A 27,652-nucleotide genomic window follows, 5' to 3' on the forward strand; every position below is an offset into this window, starting at 1 on the left:
AATTGATTGATTTGTGGGGTTCAACGTCCCAAAACCACCATATCATTATGAGAGACGCCGTAGTGGAGGGCTCCGGAAATTTAGACCCCCTGGGGTTCTTTAACGTGCACCCAAATCTGAGCACACGGGCCTACAACATTTCCGCCTCCATCGGAAATGCAGCCGCCGCAGCCGGGATTCGAACCCGCGACCTGCGGGTCAGCAGCCGAGTACCTTAGCCACTAGACCACCACGGTGGTTCCATCTTCAACGAAGTTCGATAACCTGTTAACATGTCGTGCTCGTCAAGCTAATGAGAAGACATCTGCAGCAACTCCGGTGTTTGTGATAAAATAGATTCCTATAATCAATCAGCCTGAAGATTTCGTAAATCCAAACAACCACGCGAGAGAAATAAAGAGGCGTACAAGCAAAAGTTCAGAGACTCAAACGGTATGAAGTCCTCACCACCGTGCATAGATGTGCCCGAAAGAAGAAAAAGAAAATCAAGGTTGCTTCATAGAGAAAATAAATGAAAGGGAAAAAGTCGCAGCTTTGCCGGAAAAGCGAAGCAATGAACGTGATAGCAACAAATCGGGAGGTCACGCGCAGAACGGCAAGCAGATAAAAACGTTCCCCGTGTTTCTCACGCCCAAAGGACGCCCGTAACAAACTCATAGGTACAGATTAACGCGAATAAGCGTCTCAGTTCTTACTTTGCTGTGTCTGTAAAAGGGTGCCCTTTTCGCGAATGGAGGCTGTGCAACGATTGCAGTGACCTTTGCTAGCCCGGTAACTACAACAGAATTTTTCCGACAAAAATCAAAGGCCAGCCAAAACGTACGATTTTCCCCACTGCATGATAAAGGTGCATGATTGATCGTACACCCTCCTATTCTCTACGCGGGCCTAAGAACGTGTGAGAGATGAGAGCCGCCACGCGCTCATTATGCCGTCTTGCGAATAATGCCCAAAACATGATAGTCCCCCCCCCCCTGAGAGGTCTGCCATAGGCGGTAATTGTTAGATATGAATAGCTTGCCGTATGAACGGTGAAGGAAGTACCTCTCGGTGGTTCAGTGGTTAACACCTCACAATTACGACGCGGATGCCCCATGTGTGATTCCGTGTGCCGGAGTTTTTTTTTTCTGGGAGTTTCTTCTTGTATTTTCGTATATACAGATACGTATATATATACGGCGCTTCACATCTACGTCGACGCCGACGCCGGCAGGGATATGCAGTCAAGAGGTTCTACATAATTGCCATAGCAATAAAAGAAAAGACCTTGACGACACAAAAGCAATTCCCTTGTACGGCGCAAAGCTTCTGCTTATCTAAAAAGGTGCACAAGTGAAGATTCGAGGGAATAGCTTTGATACGACTGATTACTCTGAAGCTTGCGCGTGCGCGCTAATCTTTCAGTGTAAAAAATCGTGTGCCTTCGGCATTCATCGAAATGATTACATTAGTTGCCGGGCCCACAAAGGTCACTTCGCTCGCTGCACAGGCACCATTTTCAAAAAAAGCATGCTTTTCATACAAAGAGAGGTATAACACCACGAACGCTTGTTAGTCTGCACTCATATGTACGTGTGATTAATTTTCGTGCGATGTTTTTTTTTAAACAGTTCGTTAAGTATCGAGCGGTAAATGTTGTTAATTCGCTCCCGTCTTATGTTTCTTGTTTCGGTGCTTGACATGTGCGTAAAAAGTGCGCTGCACGTTTCCATCTGCCTTGCCGTTCTCAATGTAACGTTCCAAATTGTTGCTATCACATTCATTGCTTCGCTGTTGTGGTGAAACTGTGGCTTTTTAATGGGCACGCACGCGATAGTATTAGTGAAATACATATTTTTTGCGATGTTGAACAAACCAACTCTCACCACTCGTGGTGGTATAGCACGCACCACCCGTGGTGGTATAGCAAAGTGGCAGACGAAACGTGCTACCGCTGGTCCAGTGGCGGCGATTGTTTTGCTGGTCAATCGATGATGATTCAGAAACCCTGGAGACGTTCTAGTAGGCTCAGAAAAGTTTGTATTTACAGACTGTACAAAAGTTTCATAACTACGGACACCGACGTTACAAAAAAAAAACACGCACATTGGAAATGAATCGTCTTCAGTAGGGTAACCCTACGGGATTCGGCAGAGCCGATGGGGCTTAACACGCCAAGCCTGGTTCAGAACACTTGGCGGAACTTCAGGGCCTCTTCTTATCCCCTCGGTGCTTCGCCCTTACACCACTCTCGTTGAATCATCGCGTGCTTGTCCATTGAAAAAACAGTACACTTGGTCGATAAAAAACCCGCCACGGCGACGTCACCTTCGTGCGTGCGAAAGCTCATGCTCCCCGCCCAAAATAACACAACAACCAAAATTTTAATAACACAAAACTATAAAAAGTCATAAAGGCAAGGACCAGCTCAGCGATGCGCAAATATCTAGAGCTACACGTACTCGGTATTGCGGCCTTAGGACGACTTCCCTGTAACACGCCAACTTCTTGCTGACGAGGCAATAATTCATTTTGTTTCCTGTGCGCTGTTAGAGGAACCGCTCGCTGAACGCCCGTGGCTCCACTTACAAGCTCAATGGCGCGGGGCCATTCGAGGACATGCCAATTCAACAATAGTCACCCCAGGCGCTGGCTTGTCGCGTGCCCACCCGCTTCCGAGGGCGACCCCACCCTTACCAGAATAAAGGGTTCACGGCAATCACTGCGGTTTTTCAATGCGGTTTTTCAATGGATTCGCTCGCAGGATTTCAAGCTGGACGGTTGTGCCCTCGCGATCTCCGACTTCAGCGTAGTTCCCGCCGACTGGTTCGCCCTCCGCGGTCTCCTGACGCCGTGTAGCTCTCGCATTGTGGCACCCCGCCCTTGGACTTCTTCGACCGGATCCCCACTTTCCTATCTCCTTCTTTTTTCCTCTCGTTGGCTGTCTTCTTCTGCTTCTACTTTCCTTCTATTCTTTTTATCCCTCCTTCCCCCCACCCCTATAAGGCACTGCGCCGTGTCGCCTGAAGGCAGACAGAAATTAGGTGCCTTTTTCCTCTTCATTGTAACCACTACCACCGGTTTTTCAATGCGTGCCACTGATTTTGCAGGCACGCAACCAGTACACGGCCGTGCCATAAGCCGAACTCATGCGAGGAGTTGCCGCGGTGAGCTGGGTCTCGGAAGAGGCCCATTGATGCGCCGGCTACTAGTGTCATGACGCAATTCAGCGTCGTCGCAATGACGTTTCTAATCCTTATTGCCCCCGCGGGGGTCGGTTTCTTTTTCCTGAGTTAACAGGAACTCAAAACGCTCGGCCATCTCTGGCACTGCAGAACTACGCGGGGTACCATGCTGGCGCCACACTGTCCCTGCGTTCACTGCTAATCTATTCGAGCACGCTTTGACCGAGTGCCACTAAATCAATTCTGCCTGCCAGAGGCTACGTGCCTCCCCAAGGTTATGGCACGAAAAACTAACTGCCGCGCAACGAATTTCAACCGCGTTCCTACGTATTGAAGCAAGCATTGATGACACTTTGTCACCGACAAGTGCGACAAGGGCTTGATGCCATCATAACGCGACCGCGTGACGGAGCAACTTTGTTATTATCCATTGTCACTATCGCCCCAGTAACCCGAGCATGCGATTGGGCCTTCATACAGCCATCCCGTTGGTTTACAGACAATTGTACTGATGCGGCATTTACTGAAGGTAATTTATCTGGCAGTGTGCAGAGCCAACACTCATTGGTACGAGCACTACATTTAGGCTTAGTGCATGAAGTGTTTTTATTAGCCATATTTCTGTTGGCAGTGTTACGCCACAGTCAACATGCGACTGTTCAACTCAAGTATGTGCTTGCAATATTTGTGCATACCTTCGTCGTGATTTTTAATGTATCGCTGTTTAAAAACGTTACAACACAGTCACCTTCTCTCCGTATGCGCCGTATTACATCGATTCCCCAGATGCTTGGCACCTGCCTAATATATAAAAAATTTCCTTATACCTGTGTCCCACAAACAATGGCATTACCTTTCTCAATGTGTCAAAAATTGAATTCAATTGCGCGGTGCAGCACTAGAAAATATATGACAATTGTATTAATACAATTTGTACGTATACCTTCGCTAGCACTCATTTGGCCAATAAAAGCATGCTCTATACATGAAGGAAAGGTCAGAGCAGTGTACATAAAAAGTTGAAATAGCATCTATTTGGTGAGCAGTACTTCACCACTGACATCACATCTGAGCGCATGGCATGCCATTTCCCATTTCAGCAAGCAAATTCTACAACATAATTGTGACGGCATCTACATGATGGGCGTGAGGTGGCGTTCTAGGATTTATTTGATTTATTGATTCCTCAAAGGTCCCATAGGGACATTACATGAGGGGTGGGCATAACACGGCACTTGAAAGAAGGGTAACAACATGGTAACGGCAACACACTATGTACAAAAGTTATGGCGGCACTTCTATATAAGGGGTGCGGCACAATACTAGAAAGGAGGGTTACAATATCGTAGCGACAGCAACAGAATGGGTACATTAATTAGGATTCGCGTTTAATGACACTCCTTGGTTTCGTGTACTTGTGGACGGGAGCACAGGCCAGAGAGGAAAACCAGGCAATGGTAGAGTGTATATCAAATGACATTCAGGAGTTAGGAGGAGAGTGCGAGATAAATATACAAGGAGATATGAATGCGCACATAGAAGATTCAGATGGGTATACTGACCCAGCAGGCAAAATGATCATGCATATGCGTGAAAGGCCTGATTTGATCATTTGCAACAGTACCGAGAAGTGTGAAGGCCAAATAACATGGGAGGTAGGAAGGCTGCAGTCGACGATAGATTACGCACTGATGTCACATAGGACGTATGATAAGCTCAGGGGAATGCACATTGATGAAGGTGGCTCCAGTAGTCTCGGTTGTCATCACAAACGTATCAAGCTAAGTTTTGGAACAGCAGTGAAAGTGGAAAGGAGACAAGATGAGCAACTACAGGAAAATTTTTATTCAGAAAGGAAATTGAAATAGCCACTAAACAAATTGAGAAAGTAATCACTGAGGATAATAAAACATTGTGGACATACACGAATGTAATTAGACTGTTTGAGCTAGAGCTTGCTAAGGCATGTGACAAGTCACCCCGGAAAAGAAGACACAAACTGAAAAGTTGGTGGGAGGAGGAAGGTAAGAGACCCTTAGCAAAACGTCACGAAGCGTCTAGGGAACACAGACATTCTAAGCAGCAGGGTGAACCGACAGATGATGTTGAAAGAAACTGAGAAATATTTATAAGCTGTAGAAGGGACGCATTCCTTTTGATCAATGAAAAGATTAGAAGAAAGAGAGCTGAGTGGCTGGCAGAAGTACATAAGAAAGATAGAAAGGCAGCTGCAAAATTTTGGAACCATCCAAACTCCCTAAGAAATGAGACGAGCCAAGAGCAGAGGTTTATAACTACAGCTCAAGGTGCTAGGCTAGAAGGGGACTAAGCTATTAAATATATAAGAACAAGGGTGACAGAAAAAGTTCAACAAAAAAGTGCCTTATGCACCACAATAGACAAGGACGAATCAAGTGGCAGAATGGCTTCATTTTCCCAACAAGAGTGGGAAAGGGCTGAGAAAAGCGTTTCTAGTAGTACATCAACAGGCCTAGATGGCATTCCAATTATGCTGATAAAGACATTAGGTCCGAAGTCTAAGCAGAATTTGAGAGAGACAGTGAGCAAAATAATAATGGATGGAGGTGTTCCCAATGGATGGAAACTTAGGAGGATGAGCATGATCTATAAAGAAAATAGGGACAATGCTGACATAAACAACTACCGTCTTATAACAGTGATATCAGTAGTCTACAGGCTGGCGATGCAGATTTTAAAGGAAAGACTGCAGGCATAGATAGAGGATGAGGGGGTGCTGGGGGAACAGCAGAATGGGTTTCGGAAACACAGGAGGTTGGAAGACAATCTGTTCTCACTGACACAGTGCATCGAAATAGCAGAAAAGGAACACAGGCCCCTGTGGCTAGCATTTTTGGATATCAAAGGAGCTTACGATAGCGCGATTCAAGAGAAATTGTGGGGAATACTAGACACACTTGTCGTGAAATGTGTAGTCACTAATCTTTTAAAGCATATCTATAAAGATAACAAGGTAGTTATAAAGTGGAAAAAACAGGTATCCAGGCCTGCAGAGGTAAAACGGGGGCTTAAGCAGAGGTGTCTCCTGTCACCTTTTTCATTCATGATGTACCTACAAGGATTAGAGGCCAAATTAGAGGGAAGTGGACTGGGCTTCAACCTCTCTTTTGTCAAACTAGGAAAACTCATTGAACAGGCACTACCAGCATTGATGTACGCAGATGTTATAGGGCTAATGGCCGACAACAAGGAAAAATCATCAATCATAATTTTTAATGACAATGAAGGTAGTGAGCTTAGAATACAGAAGGTCACGCTAGAGATAACAGATAAATACAGATATCTGGGCGTATGGGTAAGCAATGGGGCCGAGTACCTAAGGGAACACGACATATACGTGTCGACTAAAGGGAACAGCAATGCAGCGGTAATGAAAAACAGGGCACTGTGGAATTACAATAGGTATGATCTTATGAGAGGAATATGGAAAGTGGTCATGGTTCCTGGTGTGACGTTCGGCAATGCGGTCTTGTGCATGAGATCAGAAAATTAAGCAAGATTAGAAATTAAGCAACGTGGAATAGGTAGGCTTGCCTTAGCAGCTCACGGGAATACACCAAATCAGGGAGTACAAGGCGATGCGAGATGAACATCATGTGAGGGCAGGGAAGCTAGCAGCAAGATAAAATTTGAGAAGCGATTGAGAGAAAAGGGGGAGAAGCTTTGGGCTAAGAAGGTATTCAGCTACTTGTACATGCAGAATGTCGATACAAAATGGCGGAAGCGAACCAGAAAATTGGCTGGTAAATACATGGAAAACAGCAGGGGGCCAAACCAAAAAGAATTATTGGTTAAGAAGAACATAAAGAAAGCTGAAACCGATATGTGGAGAATTGGCATTATTAAGAAGTCCGCACTTCAGATCTATCGAACTTTTAAGCAGCAAATTGCCAAGGAAAGGATCTATGATAATACTCGGGGTGTTCTCTACTGTTTGAGGCCAGAACGGGAGTATTACGTACCAAGACATATCGGGTCAAATACGAAGAGGTAGACACGGTATACAGTGCGTGTGGAGAGGAAGAAGAAACTGCCGAACACTTGATAATGTTCTGTAAAGGGCTTCACCCTATAGTTCAGGATGATGGCGCAGAGTTTTTCGAAGTACTGGGGTTCAGAGACAGTGATGGAAAAATAGACTTTAGGCGGGTAGAAAAAACTAGAAGGAGGTTATCTGATTGGTAGCTAAAGTCAAAGCACGAGTGAAAATTAAACCCTTCACTGCAAAGTACGTATCTTCAACCTCACTATTTAAGAGAAAAAATAAATCTACTTTTTGTCTCTCTAAGTATTACGGCTTGGTGGCGCTAGCCACAGCCCGATTTAAAGGATACAGCCATATCCGTCCATCTATCCATTCATTAACATGCAATGGCTGAGTTTAGACGGGTTGCAGCTCGACAAACGGAATTTGCCTTAGAGCTACCGAAAGTTTTGTATTGTTCCGGTACGGCACGGGCTTAAGCGATGTGCTCTACAAGTCTTCCTCACCACAATATGTTCGGTTGTTCTTCCTCTTGATGGCATTTGCAAGTTAAGAAAGTTAATCAATCATATTTGGCCCACAGGTTGATGCAACTTCACTTGCTCATCTTGTGGGCTCAAACTACACTGATGATAGCATGGCCTCTTATTCGTACGCCTGTACCAAAACAACTTTCTGATTAGGACACTAAGGGAACATTTATCACCTCAAATGCAATGTTTGTTAAGTGATTATAACATTTGGGCGCTATTTTAAATCACTGCTTTGTGAATGTTTTTGCGCAGGAGGCTATGGCCCAGATTTCGCAGAAGACCACGTTTTTGGAACCCATATTGGTGAGCAACCTATTTCATTGTGTGTTTAGATGAATTTTATTCTGATGACGCAACCGGGTCACCTCAGTTCGTCACTGAAAAAGTGGCGGGGAAACTTTCATGAGGAGCAAGTACGTGTATTTCACTGAGATGATATCAAAGGAGGCGATGAGCACACGCTAGCACGAAGCTTGTGAAACCTAAAAAAGCAAAATCATGTTTATATAGTAAGCAATAAAAGACGTTATACAGTCTGCATTAAACGAGCTTGCCCTTCTAAAAGTTGTTCACGATATGTAGGAGGCACTCACACTATATCAATTAATTTTGACGCAGATTTTCGTGGCCTTGGCATAAATCAGCTTTTCCGCGAGCCCACGAGGTTGAAGAGCTTCAACTCTAATCTTGCCATATAGAAACAATGGTTTCAGATTTACTTGGGTTGCGGCGTCACCGTTACATGTGGCGTCATCGCCACTACAAACACCGCGCTGGGGTGGCGATGCACGTTAGCCAATTATGCGCTAAAAATTCACAGCATGTCTACGAAGTGAATAATATTGAGTTGTGCGAAGCGTTGTGGGCTTTCGGCTTAGCCCCGTCCGTTTATTTGTTCATCCGTCTGTTAGTGGTCAGTCCGTTGGCCTGTTTTTGCACCATCCTATCAAACGCCTATCAAACGAAACCACACAGCATGCATCCACGCCTTCTAGGGACCACTTCATGTACTCCAACACCGCAGCACCATCTAGCGAACACTGTGAGAAGTAAGGGGTGGCTGCTACAGAGGAGGCACTGAGCAGCAGCGTAAGGAGCTTCTTCGTTAAAAAGGGGTGTCCTGAGCGTTGCGCGGGTTATTCTTTCGTCGGCTATGCCTAAGGGTGAACGCTGCCCTTCGCTATGGCTGACAGCTCCTGAACGAGCAGCTTCTGGACCCGCAGCATACCGCCGCTCTGCATCGCGTCGATGGGTTGTGGCGCCATCCTTTACGTAAACAGCATACTTAGAGGTAAATTGTCGGTCGTATTTCTATGAAGCCTCCGTATGCCTTGATATGACTACGGATGGAACGTGGAGAGCCCAACACCACAATATATAGGCGAGATCATTCTAACAAGTGAAATTTTGCTTGACACAGCGTTATGCCATGTCAATTGAGAAGAGAGTGTGTTTTACTGCGTCCTCGTATTATACCTGACTCGGTCATAATAAATTGTCTTCCTTTTCAGCCACCACAGCAAGGACAATGTGTGTATCGAAGTGGGTGCGCATATACCTCTAGAGATGCGTGACTTGTTCTGATAATTGCGTAGCCGGTACCTCGGACTATACAGCATTAACTGCCGTTGCATAGTTTACAAACAGTTGTAAGAAGGTTGCTCCTTCAGTCTTTGTTCTGATAGCGCTGCGTTGTGTAGGAAGCTCTGACTTTTTTGCTTCGTAGTGTAGACCTAGACAAAGGGCAGGATGTTTGGTCTTCTGATATGCTTATTACAGCATTTATCAGAGATTTTATGCTTTATGAATGTGATATGCAGTCATTTTATTTGTATAATATTGAGACCCGTTTTGAGAAAATTATCAATTCTGCTAAAAAATCCATAGTGTACCGGGTGTGCTAAGTGCGTTTTGTGCACTCAATAAAAAATGAAAACATAGAATGTAATAACAAAACTTTCCAGGCATTTCATTGAGATTACATTGGCTGGTAAGCTGTCATGGAAAGAAAATTTTCAAATGAATAGCGTGATTTAACATCTGGATTTTCCTTAAACGTGAAATAGTGACAAAAACGGGAAGTAGAATATCGCACTACTTCCGAACATAAATCCCCTGCTATTCGTAATGAGTTCCTTCTTGTAATATGTCTTGTATGTGTTCATAAAAGACACGACAGCGATTGTACAGATCCTTTCAAAATGATCTCACCAGGTGCCTACACTTAACCTTTATGAATAAAGACTTCACACAGACGCTTCCCATCAAGAGGCTGGTACATCTCTATACGAAAACAGCAGCCACTAGCTGCGTGTGTTATCACGCTTCTTGAGTGCCCCGCCGCGGTAATCTAGTGGCTAAGGTACTCGGCTGCTGACCCGCAGGTCGTGGGATTGAATCCCGGCTGCGGCGGCTGCATTTCCGATGGAGGCGGAAATGTTGTAGGTCCGTGTGCTCAGATTTGAGTGCACGTTAAAGAACCCCAGGTGGTCTAAATTTCCGGAGCCTCCACTACGGCGTCTCTCATAATCATATGGGGGTTTTGGCACGTTAGACCCCACATATCTATCAATCAACGCTTCTTGAGCGCAAAATAAAGCCTAGTACGGCAGAAAAAGGAAGCAAGTTGGTAGAACTTCATAGTTGAGACCAACATGAATGCAAGCGGTGAGAGCCTGTGCCGTGTCTGCGTGACCTCGTTTGGTTTCATCTCGTATGTTACAAACATTAATTTGTAAGGTTACATATTCCTATATTTAAAGTCACTTGAAGCTCCCACGCTGCACAACAGTTACATCATAAACTTTTCTGCGATAGTTGGACAATGCGTAGCGCCAAAATAGTTCTCCTTCAGGTGGTCGAAACAGCCATGATGGTGGGTTTTAGAACATTCTAATTAGAAACGGTGAACGTACATGACAATAGAAAAAGAAAGAAATAATTTGTTTCGCTAACATTGTGCCTAAAGGCTTAAACTTTGAAAGCATCGGCCGTTATTCAAGGTACGTCGCATCCATGTCGATTAGCTTTAAATTTCGTGGTAAAGTTGTACACCATCAAGAGCACACTCTAAAAAAATATCGAGTAGAAATGGTATATTTTGTCCCTCAACAATAATCGTCATCAGGCTTACGTGCGCTTCCTTTCTTGAAAACTTGGCGCTGGCCACTTTCGTATCGAGAATGCAATGTAACCCTGATAATGGGCATGTCGATCGAGACCGGAATGTACCAGGCGCGGGGCGATAGTGCAAGGATGGAACGCAATAATGATGACCATTAGTTTTGTGGGACAAAAACACCCATTTTTCTAACTCTTTTTTTAGAGTGCACCCTTCTAACTGAAAGGAAATAAATCGCTTTTTTTTCGTAGCAGGCAGTAAGCTGATAAATAAAGAAACGTTTAGTTTTCGTTACGAGAGCACACATGCATTGCCACACTTCATAAAAGAGAATTTGCGTTCGATAGTTCAGTTATACACCATTTCAGTCTTGGCACCACCGTTTTACCGTTGTGCGCTGTTACCTCGCAGACTGCAATAAGGGACTACATAAGCTGTGAATTAGGAGAAAGACAATAAAGTACTTCAAGCGCCATTTCTTTTGATTGCCTGTTCTCAAACATTGACTTTGTTTTCCAGGAGTGGATTCCCACCAGAACCTTCAAGTGCGAGTGAAAATGCCTGCACCGGCGGGGTATGTGCCAGTTAGTTTTCTTGAATGCCAAACTGTCTGTGGTGCTCGCGCCAACTTTTGAGCCAATTTATGTTATTCACATAAGGGGAAAGTCCACGGCCTTGTGAAAAAATACATGGAACAGGCTAAAATTGCGACAGAGGAATGCGTCATAAAAGAATTATAATTGATTGATATGTGGGGTTCCACAATCCACATAGAACAATACTATATATATATATATGTGTATATATATAAATATAAATATATATATATATATATATATATATATAGATAAATATATATATATATATATATTTATCTATATATATATATATATATAATGAGAGTAATAATTCAATGGGCCAATTAGTCTTCGTGAAGGTATGGGATGACATAACGGGAGCGTTGTCAACAAGGATAAATATATTTATTTGCCAACAGTTTCGGGAGGGGTCCTCCCTTCAACAGGGGATGAGTTATACTGACATGAACTTCCAAACTTCGTTGCTGCCGCGTCCCTCTCGCCTTGAAAGATGTTTGCGAGAGTGAGAGGAAACTAAAAAAAGGAAAAAAAAATCAAAAAAACAAAAAAGGGAGAGAAAAAAGACGAAAAAGAAAAATAAAAAAATAGAGAAAGTAAAAAGGAGGAAGAACCACTGTCAACACTGAGAACGAAACCAACTGTCCGTGTACGTCCACATACGGTTCTTATCACGTGCTGTTCAGTTCTCGACGTGTGTCTGGCCACCCAACATTGTCGCCGCGGTGCCGGGAGGGTCCGTGACGGCGTGTGTAAAGAAAGGGTTTCCCCGTAATCGGTCGGTCGGCGTGCGGCGTGCGTAAAGGAAGGCTTTCGCGTTAACGGGTCGGTCGGCTCTTTACCTTCAATCTTCGTCCGTTTCCCTTCAATGGTCATCAAGTGGTAGGCGGACGTAAACACTTTGTATGTGCACGTGGAAAAAAAAGGAAGAAAAAAAAGAAAAAAGAAAAACAAAAAACAAGAAATGACAGTGTACACGTACGAGCCAGTCAGAAAAAAGCATGGTCTCCAGCAATCAATCTTTGCCACCAATTTCCTCCTGGCCTACTTTTCGGAGGCAGTTGAGTTTTCCGGGGTCCTCGTTGATGCCGGCTACTAATGTTCGAAATTCGAAAATAAAATATGCCTCACGATGTTCGCGCTCGCGTCTGTTTGAGAAACCGGACTGCAAAAGAGTTACGCTGATATTTTCAAAACTGTGGTTTGGCAGGCGCAGATGTCTAGATGAAGGGAGCTTCGGCAGTGAAGTGGCGTGGTACCGGTGATTATTGAACCGCAGCCGAAATGGCGTGTCTGTTTGGCCGATATATTCTTGTCCGCAGATGTTTCAATGTACCATGTATATTATGTTACTGGAGTCACAAATAAGGCTTTCAGTTATGCAGAATTTGAAATACGAGAAGTTCGCTTTGGATTCACGTGTTGCGACCATCTGTGGGCATACCTTGCATCGAGCTTTTCCGCAGGGATGGCACGCTGATTGAAATTTGCGTGTGTTTGTTTTTGCTCTGACAAGAATGTCCTTCAGATTTTTATCCCGGCGGTACAACACGTAAGGTGGCTTTGCGAAAATAGAAGTTAGTCGTTTGCTTTGCCTGATTATGTTAAAATGGTGGGAAAATATGTTGTTGATTAGTGGCGCTGATGAGGAGTAAGTTAGTACAAGGTTCGTTTGGGAAGTCGTTTTAGATACTCTGTTTGGTCCCTTAATTATATCATTCCTGTTCACGTTGCGAGCACGTAGTATGACATCGTCAATAATGTCTTCAGGATAATTTTGTTTCAATAAGGAATGCTTTTGGTGTTCGGCGTGTCTGTCAAATTCCCGCATATTGGTGCATATTCATCGGTACTGGTAGGCCTGAGAATATGGAATACCCGTTTTGCAATGCTTTGGGTGGCTGCTGTTGAAATGTAGGTACATTTGACGGTCTGTAGGTTTTTTGTAAAGGTTTGTTGACAAGCGGTCATTTTCGACCGTGACAGTGACGTCCAAAAAGTTATTGCTAGTTTTGGAAATTTTGTGCGTGAATTTTATTGACGGGTGGCACTTGTTAAAATCTTCTATGAAGCGGAAAAGACTTCCCTCATCATGGTTCCATATCATAAAAACAACGCCAAAGTATCTTCTGTAGTAGAAAGGTTTCAAGGTGCGTCCCTCAAAGGCGCATTCATCAAAAACAAACACCAAATTTCAATCAGGGTGCCATCCCTGCGTAGAAGCTCGATGCAAGGTATGCCCACCGATGGTCACAACACGTGAATCTAAAGCGAACTTCTCGGATTTCAAATTCTGTATAACCGAAAGCCTTATTGTGACTCCAGTAACGTAATATATATGCTACATTGCAACATCTGCGGACAAAAATATATCGGCCAAACAGACACGCCATTTCGGCTGCGGTTCAATAATCACCGGTATCACGCCACTTCACTGCCGAAGCTACCTTTATCTAGACATCTGCACCTGCCAAACCACAGTTTTGAAAATATCAGCGTAACTCTTTTGCAGTCCGGTTTCTCAAACAGACGCGAGCGCGAACAGCGTGAGGCATATTTTATTTTCAAATTTCGAACATTAGTAGCCGGCATCAACGAGGACTCCAGAAAACTCAACTGCCTAATAGAAGTAAGCCAGGAGGAAATTGGTGACAAAGATTGATAGCTGGAGACCATGCTTTTTTCTGACTGACTCGTACGTGTACACTGTCCTTTTTTGTTTTTGTTTTTCTTTTTTTTCTTCCTTTTTCTTCCTTTTTTTCTTTTTTCCACATGCACATACAAAGTGTTTACGTTCGCCTTCCACTTGATGACCATTGAAGGGAAACGGACGAAGATTAAAGGTAAAGAGCCGACCGACCCATTAACGTAAAACCCTTCCTTTACGCACGCCGCACGCCGACCGACCCATTACGGGGAAACCTTTTCTTTGCGCACGCCGTCACGGACTCTCCCGGCACCGCGGCGACAATCTTGGGTGGCCAGACACACGTCGAGAACTGAACAGCACGTGATAAGAACCGTATGTGGACGTACACGGACAGTTGGTTTCGTTCTCAGTGTTGACAGTGGTTCTTCCTCTTTTTTACTTTCTTTATTTTCTTTCTTTTTCTTTTTCGTCCTTTTCTCCCCCCCTTTTTATTTTTTTGTTTTTTTATCCTTTTCTTAGTTCCCTCTAACTCCCACAAACATCTTTCAAGGCGAGAGGGACGCGGCAGCAACGAAGTTAGGAAGTTCGTGTCAGTATAACTCATCCCCTGATGAAGGGAGGACCCCTCCCGAAGCTGTTGGGAAATAAATATATTTATCCTTGTTGACAATGCTCCCGTTGTGCCATATCCCATACCTATCTCTCTATCTACCTATATATATATATATGCCGGCACACACAACCACCTAAGCTCAGCATGTCCTTCCAGCTACTGCGTCTTTCTCGAATGCATTTTCTCTTCTTCTGAAACTAGCGTTTCCAAGTGCGTAGGAAAAAAAGCTCTCTTTGTTTGTTCTTTTACTCCACCTGTTGCAGCGTTGCAATGAAGGTGGCCTGTTGAATCCATTAGACAAGATGGATCGTTCAAAGAACGTCCAATCTGAAAGCCTCGTCAGTAGAACGCTGCACACAATGTTTCTTTAGGAGCCAAGCTTCTTCAGGCTCCACGATGTTTATCAGGGTTCAATTCGTTCGTGAGGCTTGCAAAGTCAAAGCACAGGTGCAAAACATGTTTGTGCGAAAGCGTTTGCAAAGCCCACACATTGCTAAAAAACAAACCGTCCATCATCCGTTCATTCATCCACTATCTGCGCATTCTTGTGTTCGTCTCTTCGTGCATCCGTCTGTCTGTTCATTCGTGCATTGAGCTGTCTGTTTTGCATACTTGTCGGCGAACACATAGACGTTATGGACCTTTACATAGCTCCCTAATAAGAATACACCTCGTGAGAATAAATGAATGTACTTTATTATTAGTCCGGCAGGCTCCTTCGGGCTAAGCGGGAGGAAGTGGAGAATAACCCTTGTCGGATTCCACTCTCCATCGTAGATGATGGCTGCTCCTTATGTGACAGCTTGAAGTCTTTAGATCCGGGTGACATTTTCGGCTTGCAAGATGTCCCAAAGCTGGTCGGCCACCTCGTCGCTAGCGAGTGCCGTATCCCAGTGGCAGGAAAACTGACGCAGCCGAACCCCAGCAAAAACGTCATTCCGCCTTGGCTTCGCGCGGTGGTAGCGGTAACAGCAAACCGATCTCACCAGTCATTTTCATATGTGCGGGTTTCCAATAGCGGGTGTGCTACCATCTTAGTTGGAGTATTCGGAGCTGTAGAGCAGCTGCTTGCAGCGTGCTCCAAGTAATTGGGCGTTTGGCGTTAATCATCGGCGCATAAGACAACTCAACACAATGAAAACTTAAGTTAAGACCTCCTGGGCATGTTACAGTATTTCAGGCTTCACTGCACATTCTTGGGTTAAGAAACAATAACACAGTCGAGAGTGCATAGGCTACACGTGACCAGTTTGATTGATTGATTTGTGGAATTTAACATCCCAAAACCACAATATGGCTATGAGACCCGCTATAGTGGAGGGCTCCGGAAATTTCCACCCCCTGGGTTTCTTTAACGCGCACCCGAATTGAAGCACATTGGCCTACAACATTCCCGCTTCCATCCAAAATGCAGTCACCGCAGCCGGGATTCAATCCCGCGAACTGCGGGTGCAAGTGACCAGGTCATCTCAGCGTTCTGATACGCTTGCGTTGCTTCGCTAAAATATTATCATTAATTAAAAATGAGAATTCAGTTCAAGCCGTCATGCGAGCGAAAATCCTCTATAGTGAGCGTCAGCATGCCAGTGATACAAGTTACAGCGTGTGGAGAAAAGCTTCCAGATTTCAGTGATTCGAAAACGGGAAGATAAGACAATTCGATGGGCCGCAAAAAGATTGTTTTTTCACGCTTTTTTTTTGTCCAAGCTGCACTTTTCATGTACACTGTGTTGTCAACTTAGGCGTTCGATCACAGTGATGCGTTGAAAGCGAATGATTATGAAGCAGTGTTTGTAAAGCTGGTGATAGAAGCGCCTCCGTGGGACGGTGACTGGCAGCATGCCATTTGGAAAGTTTGCGGTCACAGAATTCTTGTGCACGACAAAATATTTTTCACTGCACAATGAAGAGATCAGTAAATAAGTAACTATGGTTACACACACAGTGTGGCGAATGAGTAGCAGTGCCTTCCATGACAGGTGACAGCTTTAGCAGATCCGCGGCTTCGCAAGGCCCACCCTTCGAAACTGCAGTGCGCCCAGGCTCATATAATAAGCTAAGTTTCGCTACAGCTGTTGCCGGTCTACGCCGTATTTATGTTATCACGCTTGAAAGGAACGGGACCATTGGCGCATCGTTTTGAGCTGCAATGCTTGTACGACAGAATTCTTGCCGTGGTGTATGCCGTACAGCTGCATGCAGTGAACATGTATATCCCGCACTTACAAGCATCGCTTTTATCACAGGCCTCATTCAAGCAATACACTTCTCCTTCACCCTTTCTTTAGGTGAGAGGTGTGTTCAAATGATCTTTGTGTTGCCCTGAAAACACGTCGTATTAAATTTGCCACCACTGATGGTAATCGAGGAATCAAGCCCATGTTTCTCTGCCGCTGATCTGCCCACCGGTGGCGCAGAAAGCTTCTTATGATGAATTAAGGCTGTATTTAGAGCACTGCTAATGCACTAAGTGTCTTGATATAAACATTGAGCTCGCAAACACTTTGAACTACTCGTTCAAGGAGCGTGGTATTTGCTGCACGCTCAGACTCCTTCATGCAGCTTGTCGAAGCAGCTGGCCGGTGCAGCCAAACTTACCGAGTACTACAAGTAGCGGTATGCAACGCGGCAGCAGTGGTTTAGTGCCACTCGTGGCAAGATTGGTTTATTAGCCTCGATGGTTGTCTCTGCGTAACATGCACGTCAATGTAGGCGTCATCAGCGATAATAACTTTCCCAGCACACTCCCGAAGCACGTGCTGTAGTGTGGCCCTTTTCTACAACGCTTTATACGCGCCGATCAGGCACAGCCTCTGATAACTAAGGCACCAGATCACAGGGCTGGGGTATGCCTTTGTTTGTAATAAACTTTTCTTTGGTTTGATTTGTTGTGTGGGGGGATGACTTTGTGTCCGTTAAGTCCGTAATATTTTTAATGCCGTTGATTGTGGCTATAGTAATCAACCCCTGAGCATTCTAGTTCCTGCTGCTGTGGTAATAATGTTATCATCGGCACGCATTCGGAGGTTGAGGCGGCTAATGAATAGGCAGCGGATAACGGAGTGAGCACGTCGAGCCTTGGGTTGGCTGCCTGGTTGCTGCGAGAGGGACGCAGGTGGTATGAGCCGAGGTTAACACAAGGCAGACCTTCGCAATTTTAGTTTGAAATATGAGGATGACGACGTCGAGACCATTTGCTCCTCGAAGCTCACCGGTGTCCTTCTGCAATACCTACAATGAAGTATCCGGGCCTGCTTCCCTGAGATGCAGCCGTGCGCGGCACTACGTAAACGAGCTTGCGAGTCACTGAGCACGACCGCAGCTTCCAGTGTCGCGACCAGTGCAAGACCAATCACCACCTTTTTGGCCTACTCTGTATGTTCCGTAAGCACCATGGCACTCATGATGCATTGGACCACCACTGCGATCACATGAGCCCACCTTCTCTTTGGGTATCGTGCGGCGTCCACGCACACTTTCTCGTCGCTGTTGCCATAGATTATTATCAGGTCCCTCACTCTTTGGTAGCGGCGCCTGACGTGGCGCGTCGGGTGCATGTTATTGAAGAGCCGCGGAACAATAAGACGATCGTGGACCGTCATCGAAACTATCGTGTTCTCCCCGCGTTGTGTGTGGTATGTTTTGCCGAAAGACTCGAGGACACGACTGCCCGTTTTAGACTTGGACAATCCATCGTATTGTGCAGTGCTGTGCGCCTTAATCAGTTTGTCACGGGGGGTGTCCAGGCCCTGCTCGAAGAACGTCTCGGTGCTCGCAGTGACCGCTATGCCGACCACTCTGTGGAACGCCTTGTGAATCATGCGATCAACCTTGTGTCGTTCGGAGGAAAAACAGTTTAGATTAAAGGCTTCTAGCTTTGTGTGACTGATCGCGTATGCCTAAACCGCGCGATTTGCGTAGTTTTCCTACATATCGTTGCAACGTTGCAACGCGAACCGCCCTCACTAGTGTAATTTCTGATCTCTTTGCTCGGAAGGAGTGTCACTGAGGTTTCTTTTTGGTCCCCGTTTTGGTGTCTGTGAAACATCAGCGGAGACGTGGCTGCCAAACATTTGAGGCCCCTACCTCGCGAGAATTCCTGGACTGAGTCCACGCCCAATTGAAACACTCGTTTCACGTGGGCATCACATACTCCTGCGGGGACCTAGGGGGTGATGCCATCCATGTATGGGCTGTGATTCAGCCCCTTTATTGTGGGTGGTTTTTTAAAGACGATAGTCTTTCCAGGAAACCTTTGACGCAGAATTTTTGCCTGTCTATCTGTTGTTACATTTGTTTGTTTGTCTACCTTTAACATTACACTAAACGGCATCAAAGTGACCAAACAATACTCCAAACGGCCGACCCCATCCGCGCCACCCACCAATCTTGCTCAAGGTTCAGCATTCATACTTGTGGTAATATGAATTAAAAGGAATTAATGCGCATATCTGAGGCACCATAACAACACGTCAATATTATGTATGTGTATTTTTTACGCTTGCACGAAACGGCAAGTGTTTCCAACGCTTTTATAAGACAACACGGTGATGGCACCTACCCGTCGCCTTGCGTTCTACACTTTATCACATCAGAGACGGGCGCGCATGGCGCGAGCCATCTTTTCCAGGATAACTGCCAGATAGCGCTTATGTCTCTCGTGTGACGTGACTCGATGTGCTCGGTAGCCTCCGCTGCATGCTCGAGGCTCTCCAATGCAGCACCTCCAGAATACCATTCACCAATTGTCTTGCGCAGAACGTCAAATAAACGTTTTGTTCACTCTCGCCAAACGCAAAACTATCGTCTTTCGACGATATTTGCAGTACAACATGCAGATACGGGGCAAAATTTTTTTTAACATGTAAGCGCTTCAAGACTCACAGCGTTTTCGTGCTTCCACTTCTCTGTAGATAAATTCGAACAGCGGTCGTAGGCAACTCTGCGATGGGAAAGACGTTTGCTCACCTACTAGGTTGTTTTCTCTTGGCGAAGTGGGCTCGTTGAACTTTTGGCCACTCCGGTAGTACTCGAGTACCAGCTCTCGTGGTAAACTTCGAAAGATGATAGGTTGTATAACTGTCGAAAACAACTCGTCTGTTATCTTTAATGCAGGGATTTCACGAATATTAGCCTCGATGTTTTCGTACAAGCTACGCAGAGCGCGTACATCTGCGGTCGTCCGAACGTGTTGTGAGTCACTGAGGTGCTCAATGTGGTCTTTGACAATGGCGCCTTCCTTGGCAAACCGTGTGAGAATTGCCCGTGCACCTTCATAACACCTCAAATTCGCAGGTAGTCCGTTGATTGTCTATGCGGTAGGACCTGTCAACGCTTATCTGAAGCAGGCAAACTTTCCTGCATCTGTCAAAGTCGAGTGCTCTTGGACTACGTTTTCAAACTGTTTTCTAAGGGGAGGCCAGCTGCGAGGCGTACCGGTATACTTTAGCATGTCTAGTCGAGGAAGTTTTATGATGTTACTAGAGGTCGGATCATCCGGTGCGGTAATGGTTAGGTTTGGCTGTGCATGTTTTGCCGATGGCTGCAACTGCAAAATCCCGTAATTAAGTTTACACCAAGAAGTAACAGCCTTGTCTATCCGAAGGAATGAATAGATTTCACCACGCCTCGATCAATAAATTTCACCTCACCTATGATGCCTTCTAATCAGTCTGCGAGCACCTGAAGATCGTGAAAGCTTTCTCTGTCACCTAAAATAGCCGCATTTTTCAGTTACGAGCTTCAGTTACGAGCTTCAATAAAAGCATGCGATAAGCTTTTCGCTTGTCTTCAAGCTAGTCCATGATGGCGGTCGGTTGAGACGTAGCAGCTTGGATAACTGGCTGGTCGAGATGGTAACCATAAGCTTTTTTGCCTTCGGTCACTCTGCAAGCAGTCATTGATTGGCCCCTGGCGGGTTTCCGGCACAACGTTATATAGACAGACGCCTTCGGTACAGGAATGAAATACTTCAATGCCACAGAAAATTGATTCTCGGTAAACTGGCGTGTGAAAATGCAGACTAAGGACAACATAAAAAAGAGACAGAAGAAAACTTCATTCTAGATCTGCAGGTTAACCAGGCAAAAAAAAACAGAACTCAAGCAACCGAGCGATGCGTACATAAGGCAGCTTCTTCGCCAGAATTCGCCACAACGCACATGTCACATCGTGTTCAGTGTGGCCTATCTCTATTGATATAGACTTTTAGATGCGGAGCATCTTATACTCGCGCCTTGTAGTGCGCCATCCGCGCCGTCCGCGCCGTCCGCACCGCTTCTCGAACATTCGACAGCTGACGCGCGCGCATGCGCCGTCGCGCCGTCGCCCACTTTTCCACCATCTGTGCATCCCTTCCTCCTCTACACACCGCGCGCGCTTCACTCCTCCACCATCTGTGCATCCTTCCTCCTCTACACACCGCGTTCGACATCTACAATTCTCCTGATTCTCCAGTGGACGCGCATGTGGCGTCGCGCTTCGAGAACACTCAACAGCTGACAGTGCATGCGCCGTCGTGCTGTATATATACTCAAGGTCGGCGCTCGCTCGTTGAGTTGCCGCTCGTCGGTTGGTTTGTACGGCGCGTCGACGTCCAAGGTCGCGGTGAAATGAATTCCAACGAATCCACAAACACAATGATCGACGTCCCTTCGACCAGCGCCGCCCTTTCGCATACGTGTGTACGTGTTCACTCATTTAACACCCCCTCCTACAACCACGTTAACCAATTTAGCCATCGACCCAAGTAAGTCGCACTTTAACACCCCGTTAACCAATTATATGGTCCGCATCCACCTCAGTGTTCCCCCGAGGGAAGCTGCGGGCAATTTTTTTGTGGGCGCTTTTTGTGGGCAAATCACCTCAGAGACAGGCTGTAAACAAGGTCGTCTGTAGTAGTGGTTTTTTCAACATTTCTTTTCTGTCATCTTTTTTTTCCTTACCACCTTCCCCAGCAAAAGGTATCCGGGCGGTTTGAGGGCTGGCTAACGTTCCTGTCCTTCCTTTGCTCCTTTTTTCCTCCTATATAATATAGTAACTGCGAGAGCACCAAAACTATGTCGTACATATGACGACGTACATGAACTGGATTACATAGTGTTCATGCCATTGCCAGTCATTAATGTTAATGTTATGACAAACAAGGCCAAAACTAATGTGAATATTGGTGTATGTCGAGTAAATGAAAAATGAAAACGCCGCTGGAGTACGAAGGCCTGTAAAGCTTCATAGATAGATAGATAGATAGATAGATAGATAGATAGATAGATAGATAGATAGATAGATAGATAGATAGATAGATACGCTCAACGTCGCTGAAGGTCACTAATAAATGTCTCGCATTTCAAAATAGTCGGGGTTACTCTGGCAGAAGCGCGAATGAATTTCTAATGCATGACCAAGAATAGTATGTAAGGGAACACTGCATATAAGAAAGGTAGTGTAGACATAGCACTGCTATTTTTGTGAGTTTTTCTTGTATCTAACATATGAATGAATTTTCTGAATGACGTTCTTCGGAGGACAAAGCTAGGTTATTACCCTGCTGGATGGACTATATGGTTTTTGGAAATGGTATATGCTTGATCGTAACTTACGAAATATGAGCACATAATGTGAGCACATAATGCAGCAGAATACTTTTGAGCAAAAATGGTAAAACATATGCTGTGCTGATGCGAAGTGTGTTAAAACGCTCGATATGTGTTGAAATGATATGTGTTAAAAATGAATATATTTTTAGTGATTGTGATAACAAAATAGCATTCCCAACGATTTAAAGGTATGCATCTTATTAGTTGTAAATGTCGAAAAGTTTACGAAATGACAAAAACTGTAGCGCATGCAAAAGAAAAGGGCAATGTTTAGATGCAAAGCAGTGCATTTTCAGAAAACCGATGCGCGCACCCTCATTGTGGATGAGTATTCCGTTTTTGTTGACAGTCGCCGAGAAATTTGCCGGCTTTGATGTTTTTCGTTGAACTGTACTGCCTGACGTCGGTGAACTGCCGCAGCTGACAGTTCACAGGCTCTAAGCACGTTCGTTTCGTCATAACAACATTGTGAAGCCCAACACTCAGACTTGCATTCATAAATCAAAGCTTATTTAGATAGAGCTTCTTAATGCCGATTGATAAAACACCGAGGTACAATTTAAACTATTCAACCAACACAAAAACAATATATGTCATTAGGCTGCTGACTTTCAAGCGTCAGGATTATCTATTTTTTTGAATATAGACACTCCCTCACTGCTCGTATAATCATAGTAGAAGTACTACAAAGCATTTCCCACTATACTTATAAAAAACGGCCAGGTAACTACGCTTATAAAAAATTTTTATACACCCTGTATTTAACTTTCAGCCGCACAGAGCGCCCCTAACAGGAAAAATACACACTAATTATCTGACGCCTAACTGAGAAATCAGTATACCGCTATACGCGCATCTGAATAAAATTCTCCATGGTTGACTTTCTCGCCCTCTGTGGCCATCACTGGAACTTGAGAGTTACCGGGCCTGACGGCTCTCGCTGTCGCTAAGGGACGAAGCAAGATGAGGCCACGCAAAGGGGAAACGCCAGTCAGGCGCTGCCACCTGCCGGGCGACTTGCCAAGTGAGACGGGTGGCCACGGAGAGGCTGTACGCTCGTAAGCTCACTTTTTGGGGCGAAGCTCCTTATAGCGGCACCCTTTGGTCCTCGTTAGCAGTTGTAGTATGTAACAAGTATAACGTTTTGACCTCTAAGGTTGTGCCGGTGAGAGACTTATTCTGTGCGTTGTTGAACAATAAAAATGGTGCTCAATGTACATGCCAATGGCTGCTACTGGGGAATGAGAGACAGGAAAATTCGGCTTTTAGGTAACGCGCACGCTGCAATCCCCGTTAGCAGCCATTGGCATGTACATTGAGCACTATCTAACAAGAAAGGTTTGCTACGTTATACTTGCTGGGTGTAACCTCTTTAGTTGTAGAAAGGTTTAGCGAGCGTTGAGCCGCACTGCCATGAATACAATGAACTAGTATATACCATGAATGAACTCTAGGTGGTTAAAGGTGGGAAGTAGATACGAAGTGCAAGCCGTAAGAAAGTAAAAACCGAGTTCTCCTGTCTCTCATTTCCCATTAGCAGCCATCGGCATGTACATTGAGCACTATCTGAAAGGAAAAGATTGCTACGTTATACTCGCTGGGCGTAACCTCCTTGGTTTTAGAAAGGTTTGTCGAGCGTTGGGCCACAGTGCCATGAGGATTGTGGACTAATATATACCATGAACTCGAGGGGGTTAAAGATGAGAAATAGGCCGGAAGCGCAAGCCTTAAGAAAGTGCGTGTGCCACCTCTCGTTGAGTCCTTGAAATGTGCGCTGGATGGCGGTGCTTCTATATGGAGAATATATTGTGACGATGGAACGCGTTTATTTACAAGATGGGTAACGCAGAGGTGTAGCTCAGCGAAGGATCCACAGCGTCGCTCGCGAGCCAGTCGAGTCTCTTCCTCCTCTTCGTCGAATCTTCACTAGCGCGTTTCACTTCCCGGTTCGCAGACCATGCCCTCTGGGCGAGTCACTCAGATGGTTGATGGCGGCACGGTTTAAGGCGCGCAACGTGTGTCAGGTGTTTTGCTAGAGCGGCGACCATTGCTTGTGACGCTCGAGATTACGTACGTGACGTCGCTTAGGCGGTCAAGAATGACGAATGAACCGGAATATTGAGCCAAGAACTTCTGGCAGCAACCACGTTTGCGGACTGGTGTCCATAACCACACAAGATCACCCTTACTATAAGATACGGAGCGATGGCAGGCGTCGTAACGTTTCTTAGAACGCTGCTGGGATGCCAAGGTTCGGAGGCGTGTGATGCGACGGGCTTCTTCTGTGCGACAGGGCGTCTCGGCTGTCGAGGTTTCCACGTCTAGTGTAAAAGGTAGTATAGTGTCGAGACAAAATCATGGGGAGCGAGCGTACAGCAGGTAAAATGGAGAGTAACCTGTAGTCTCATGCTTCGTGGTATTGTACGCGTACGTGATGTAAGGTAGCACTTCGTGTCAGTTTTTGTGCTTAGAATAGACATAAATAGACAGCATGTTCGTGAGAGTCCGGTTCGTGCGCTCTACGAGATCATTGGTCTGCGGGTGATATGGTGTGGCATGGCGGAAATGGCAAGCAGACAGACGCAGGATCTCTTCAACGACGTCGGCAACGAACTGACGTCCGTGGTCGCTAATGACAACGCGTGGAGGACCATGGCGGAGAATTATACAGCGAAGCATAAACTGCGACACGTGCATGGCCGTTGCAGCAGCTATTGCAGCAGTTTCTGCGTAACGCGTTAGGTGGTCAACACAGACGACGACCCATCAATTGTTACTGCTCGATCGTGGAAGTGGACCGAGTAGATTGACACCAACAGTCTCAAAGGGAGAGTTAGGAGGTGGAACAGTATGGAGAAGTCCTGGCGGCGTATCCGTGGGACGTTTGTGTCGTTGGCATTGTTCGGATCCAGCAACGTATTTTCCCGTGTCGTGTCGCATCTTGGGCCAATAGAACCTTTGTTAGATTTGTTGAAGGGTTCTGGCGAAGCCCATGTGGCCGCAAGTTGCGTCATCGTGTAAGGACAGAAAGACGTGAGCCCGTAAAGTGCGTGGAACAACTAGAAGCAGACGCGTGCCTTGTCCGGAGTAATTCTTCTTGTAAAGGACGCCGTCATTAACCACAAAAGAGCTTGGGTTTGCGTGTTCATTTGCGGAGGCGAACAGAGAATCTAAGGAGCGGTCCTCTTGTTGGGCTGTCCGGAAAGTCGCGAGATCAGGGAACTCAGAGGCAATAGCGCCGATATACTGGTCGAAGTTGTCAGCGTCGCACTCCGTCGGTAGAGGAAGGCGCGATAGGCAGTCGGCGTCTGCGTGCCGGTTACCGCTCTTGTAGCGTACTGTGACTTCGAGCTCCTGTAAGCGCAAAGCCCATCGCGCCAGTCGTCCAGATGGGTCTCGGAGGCCTACCAACCAGAATAGAGAATGATGGTCGGTGATTACCGAGAAGCGACGGCCGTAGATATATGGGCGAAACTTGTGCACGGCGAAAACGACTGCGAGGCACTCCTGTTCGGTGACTGTGTAATTTCGTTCTGCCTTGCTCAACGAACGACTTACGTAAGTGATCACGTGTTCAGCATTGTCATGGCGCTGAACGAGCACTGCACCAAGGCCGATTCCACTGGCATCTGTGTGAATTTCCGTTTCAGCAGAAGGATCGAAATGGTGTAGTACCGGTCCTGAACTCAGTATGAACTGAAGCTGCTTAAAGGCTGCTTCGCAATCCGGTGTCCAGTGGAAAGGGACAACCTTTTGCAGCAAGTCAGTCAGTGGTTGTGCTTTATCAGCGAAATTCGGAACAAATCGACGAAAGTAAGAACACAGGCCCACGAAGCTACGCAACTCCCTGAAGGACTGCGGCTGCTTAAAGTTGCTGACAGCGGAGACTTTCTGCGGGTCCGGTCTCACGCCATTTTTATCCACCAGGTGTCCCAGAACCAAGGTTTCCCGTTCTCCAAAGCGACAATTTTTTTTAGTTCAGTGTAAGCGCAGCTTCCTCGAGACAGGTTAGAACGAGGTCAAGGCGATGATTATGTTCTTCAAATGTTCGACCAAAAATCACCAAATCGTCCAGGTAACACAGGCAAATTTCCCAATTGAGGCCCCGTAAAACGGTGTCCATATATCTTTCAAATATGGCGGAGGCATTACACAAGCCGAATGGCATAACATTAAACTCAAACAGACCGTCGGGTGTAACAAAGGCCGTCTTTTCTTTGTCAGCCGGATCCATGGGGATCTGCCAATACCCGGATCACAACTCCACCGATGAAAAATAGGACACTGAATGCAGGCAGTCGATGACACCATCGATGCGAGGAAGCGGGTACACGTCCTTCTTAGTTATAGAGTTGAGACGTCGGTAATAAACGCAGAACCTCCAGGACCCATTTTTTTTTCTTGACCAAGATAACGGGCGCGGCCCAGGGACTTGACGATTCTTGAATTACGCCAGAGGTTAGCATCTCGCTGACTTGCTCTGAAATTACCTTGCGCTCTGACGCGGAAACTCGATAAGGTTTCTGTCTGAGGGGTGTGCAGATCCGGTGTGGATCTAGTGACGAGTGCTTGTGCTGGGCGTCTGAGGTCTATGCGACTTCCGTGCAAAATCAAATACTTTAGCGTGCCTGGCCAGCAGTGTAACCAACGCTTTGCGCTTATGCGAGGGAATAGACTTGCTAACCATCTTATAAAATTCGTATTCCGTGCCGGATACATCAGCATAGTCTGAATTTGCTGCATTGCTGAGAGCTCCTATGCTGATACTGCACTGCCCTTCAAACAAGGCAAGGCGCATTCCCTCTGGTAGTACAATGAACTCGGATGAGCAGTTAACTACCCATTATTTAGTTTTTCCCTCGGTGAGAGACACAACGCAGCGCGGCAGAAAGATGTTTTTCTTCATGCAAAGCAAAGGAAACGGCTCAATCACAATATCGGGAGAACTGAAACTCGAGTCAGCATTCAAAGCAGCAACGGGCCCGCTGGCAGTAGACCATGCCGGTAGAATAGTGTCTTTAACTACAACGAGGTTGTCGTCTCCGCTACGCTGAGGCTGCTGGGCGAGGGCGGACAACAGAACCTCGCCTGCCCCGCAGTCGACAGTCGCACGGCACGGCACTCTTGCAAGAAGTCAATTCCAAGGATAACGTCATGCGTGGAATGAGCGAGCACTGCGAATTCTGCCTTCAACGCTTTACCAGCAACACGAACAGACACAGTGCACACACCTACTGGACACAAAGCCGTGCCGCTGACTGCTCTAAAAGTAGAAGATTTATCCCAATAAAACATAACCTTGCGGCCAAGTCTCTCCTTGCAAACTAAACTCATTACAGAAACTGTTGCACCGGTG

General features: G+C 45.9%; 1 protein-coding gene across 4 annotated transcripts in view; it reads left to right on the plus strand.

Moving 5' to 3' along the window:
* Positions 1 to 27,652, plus strand: part of LOC142817436 (uncharacterized) — a 141,557-nt gene that overhangs the window by 92,856 nt on the left and 21,049 nt on the right. For all 4 annotated transcript variants that reach the window (XM_075894456.1, XM_075894455.1, XM_075894454.1 and 1 more), the window contains 2 exons: positions 7,974 to 8,024; positions 11,362 to 11,416. In XM_075894456.1, the coding sequence (XP_075750571.1) occupies positions 7,974 to 8,024; positions 11,362 to 11,416 (106 nt within the window). The remainder of the gene's footprint in view (positions 1 to 7,973; positions 8,025 to 11,361; positions 11,417 to 27,652) is intronic.

Source organism: Rhipicephalus microplus, chromosome 5 (assembly GCF_043290135.1).
Source record: "Rhipicephalus microplus isolate Deutch F79 chromosome 5, USDA_Rmic, whole genome shotgun sequence".
Classification (NCBI taxonomy): Eukaryota; Metazoa; Arthropoda; class Arachnida; order Ixodida; family Ixodidae; genus Rhipicephalus; species Rhipicephalus microplus.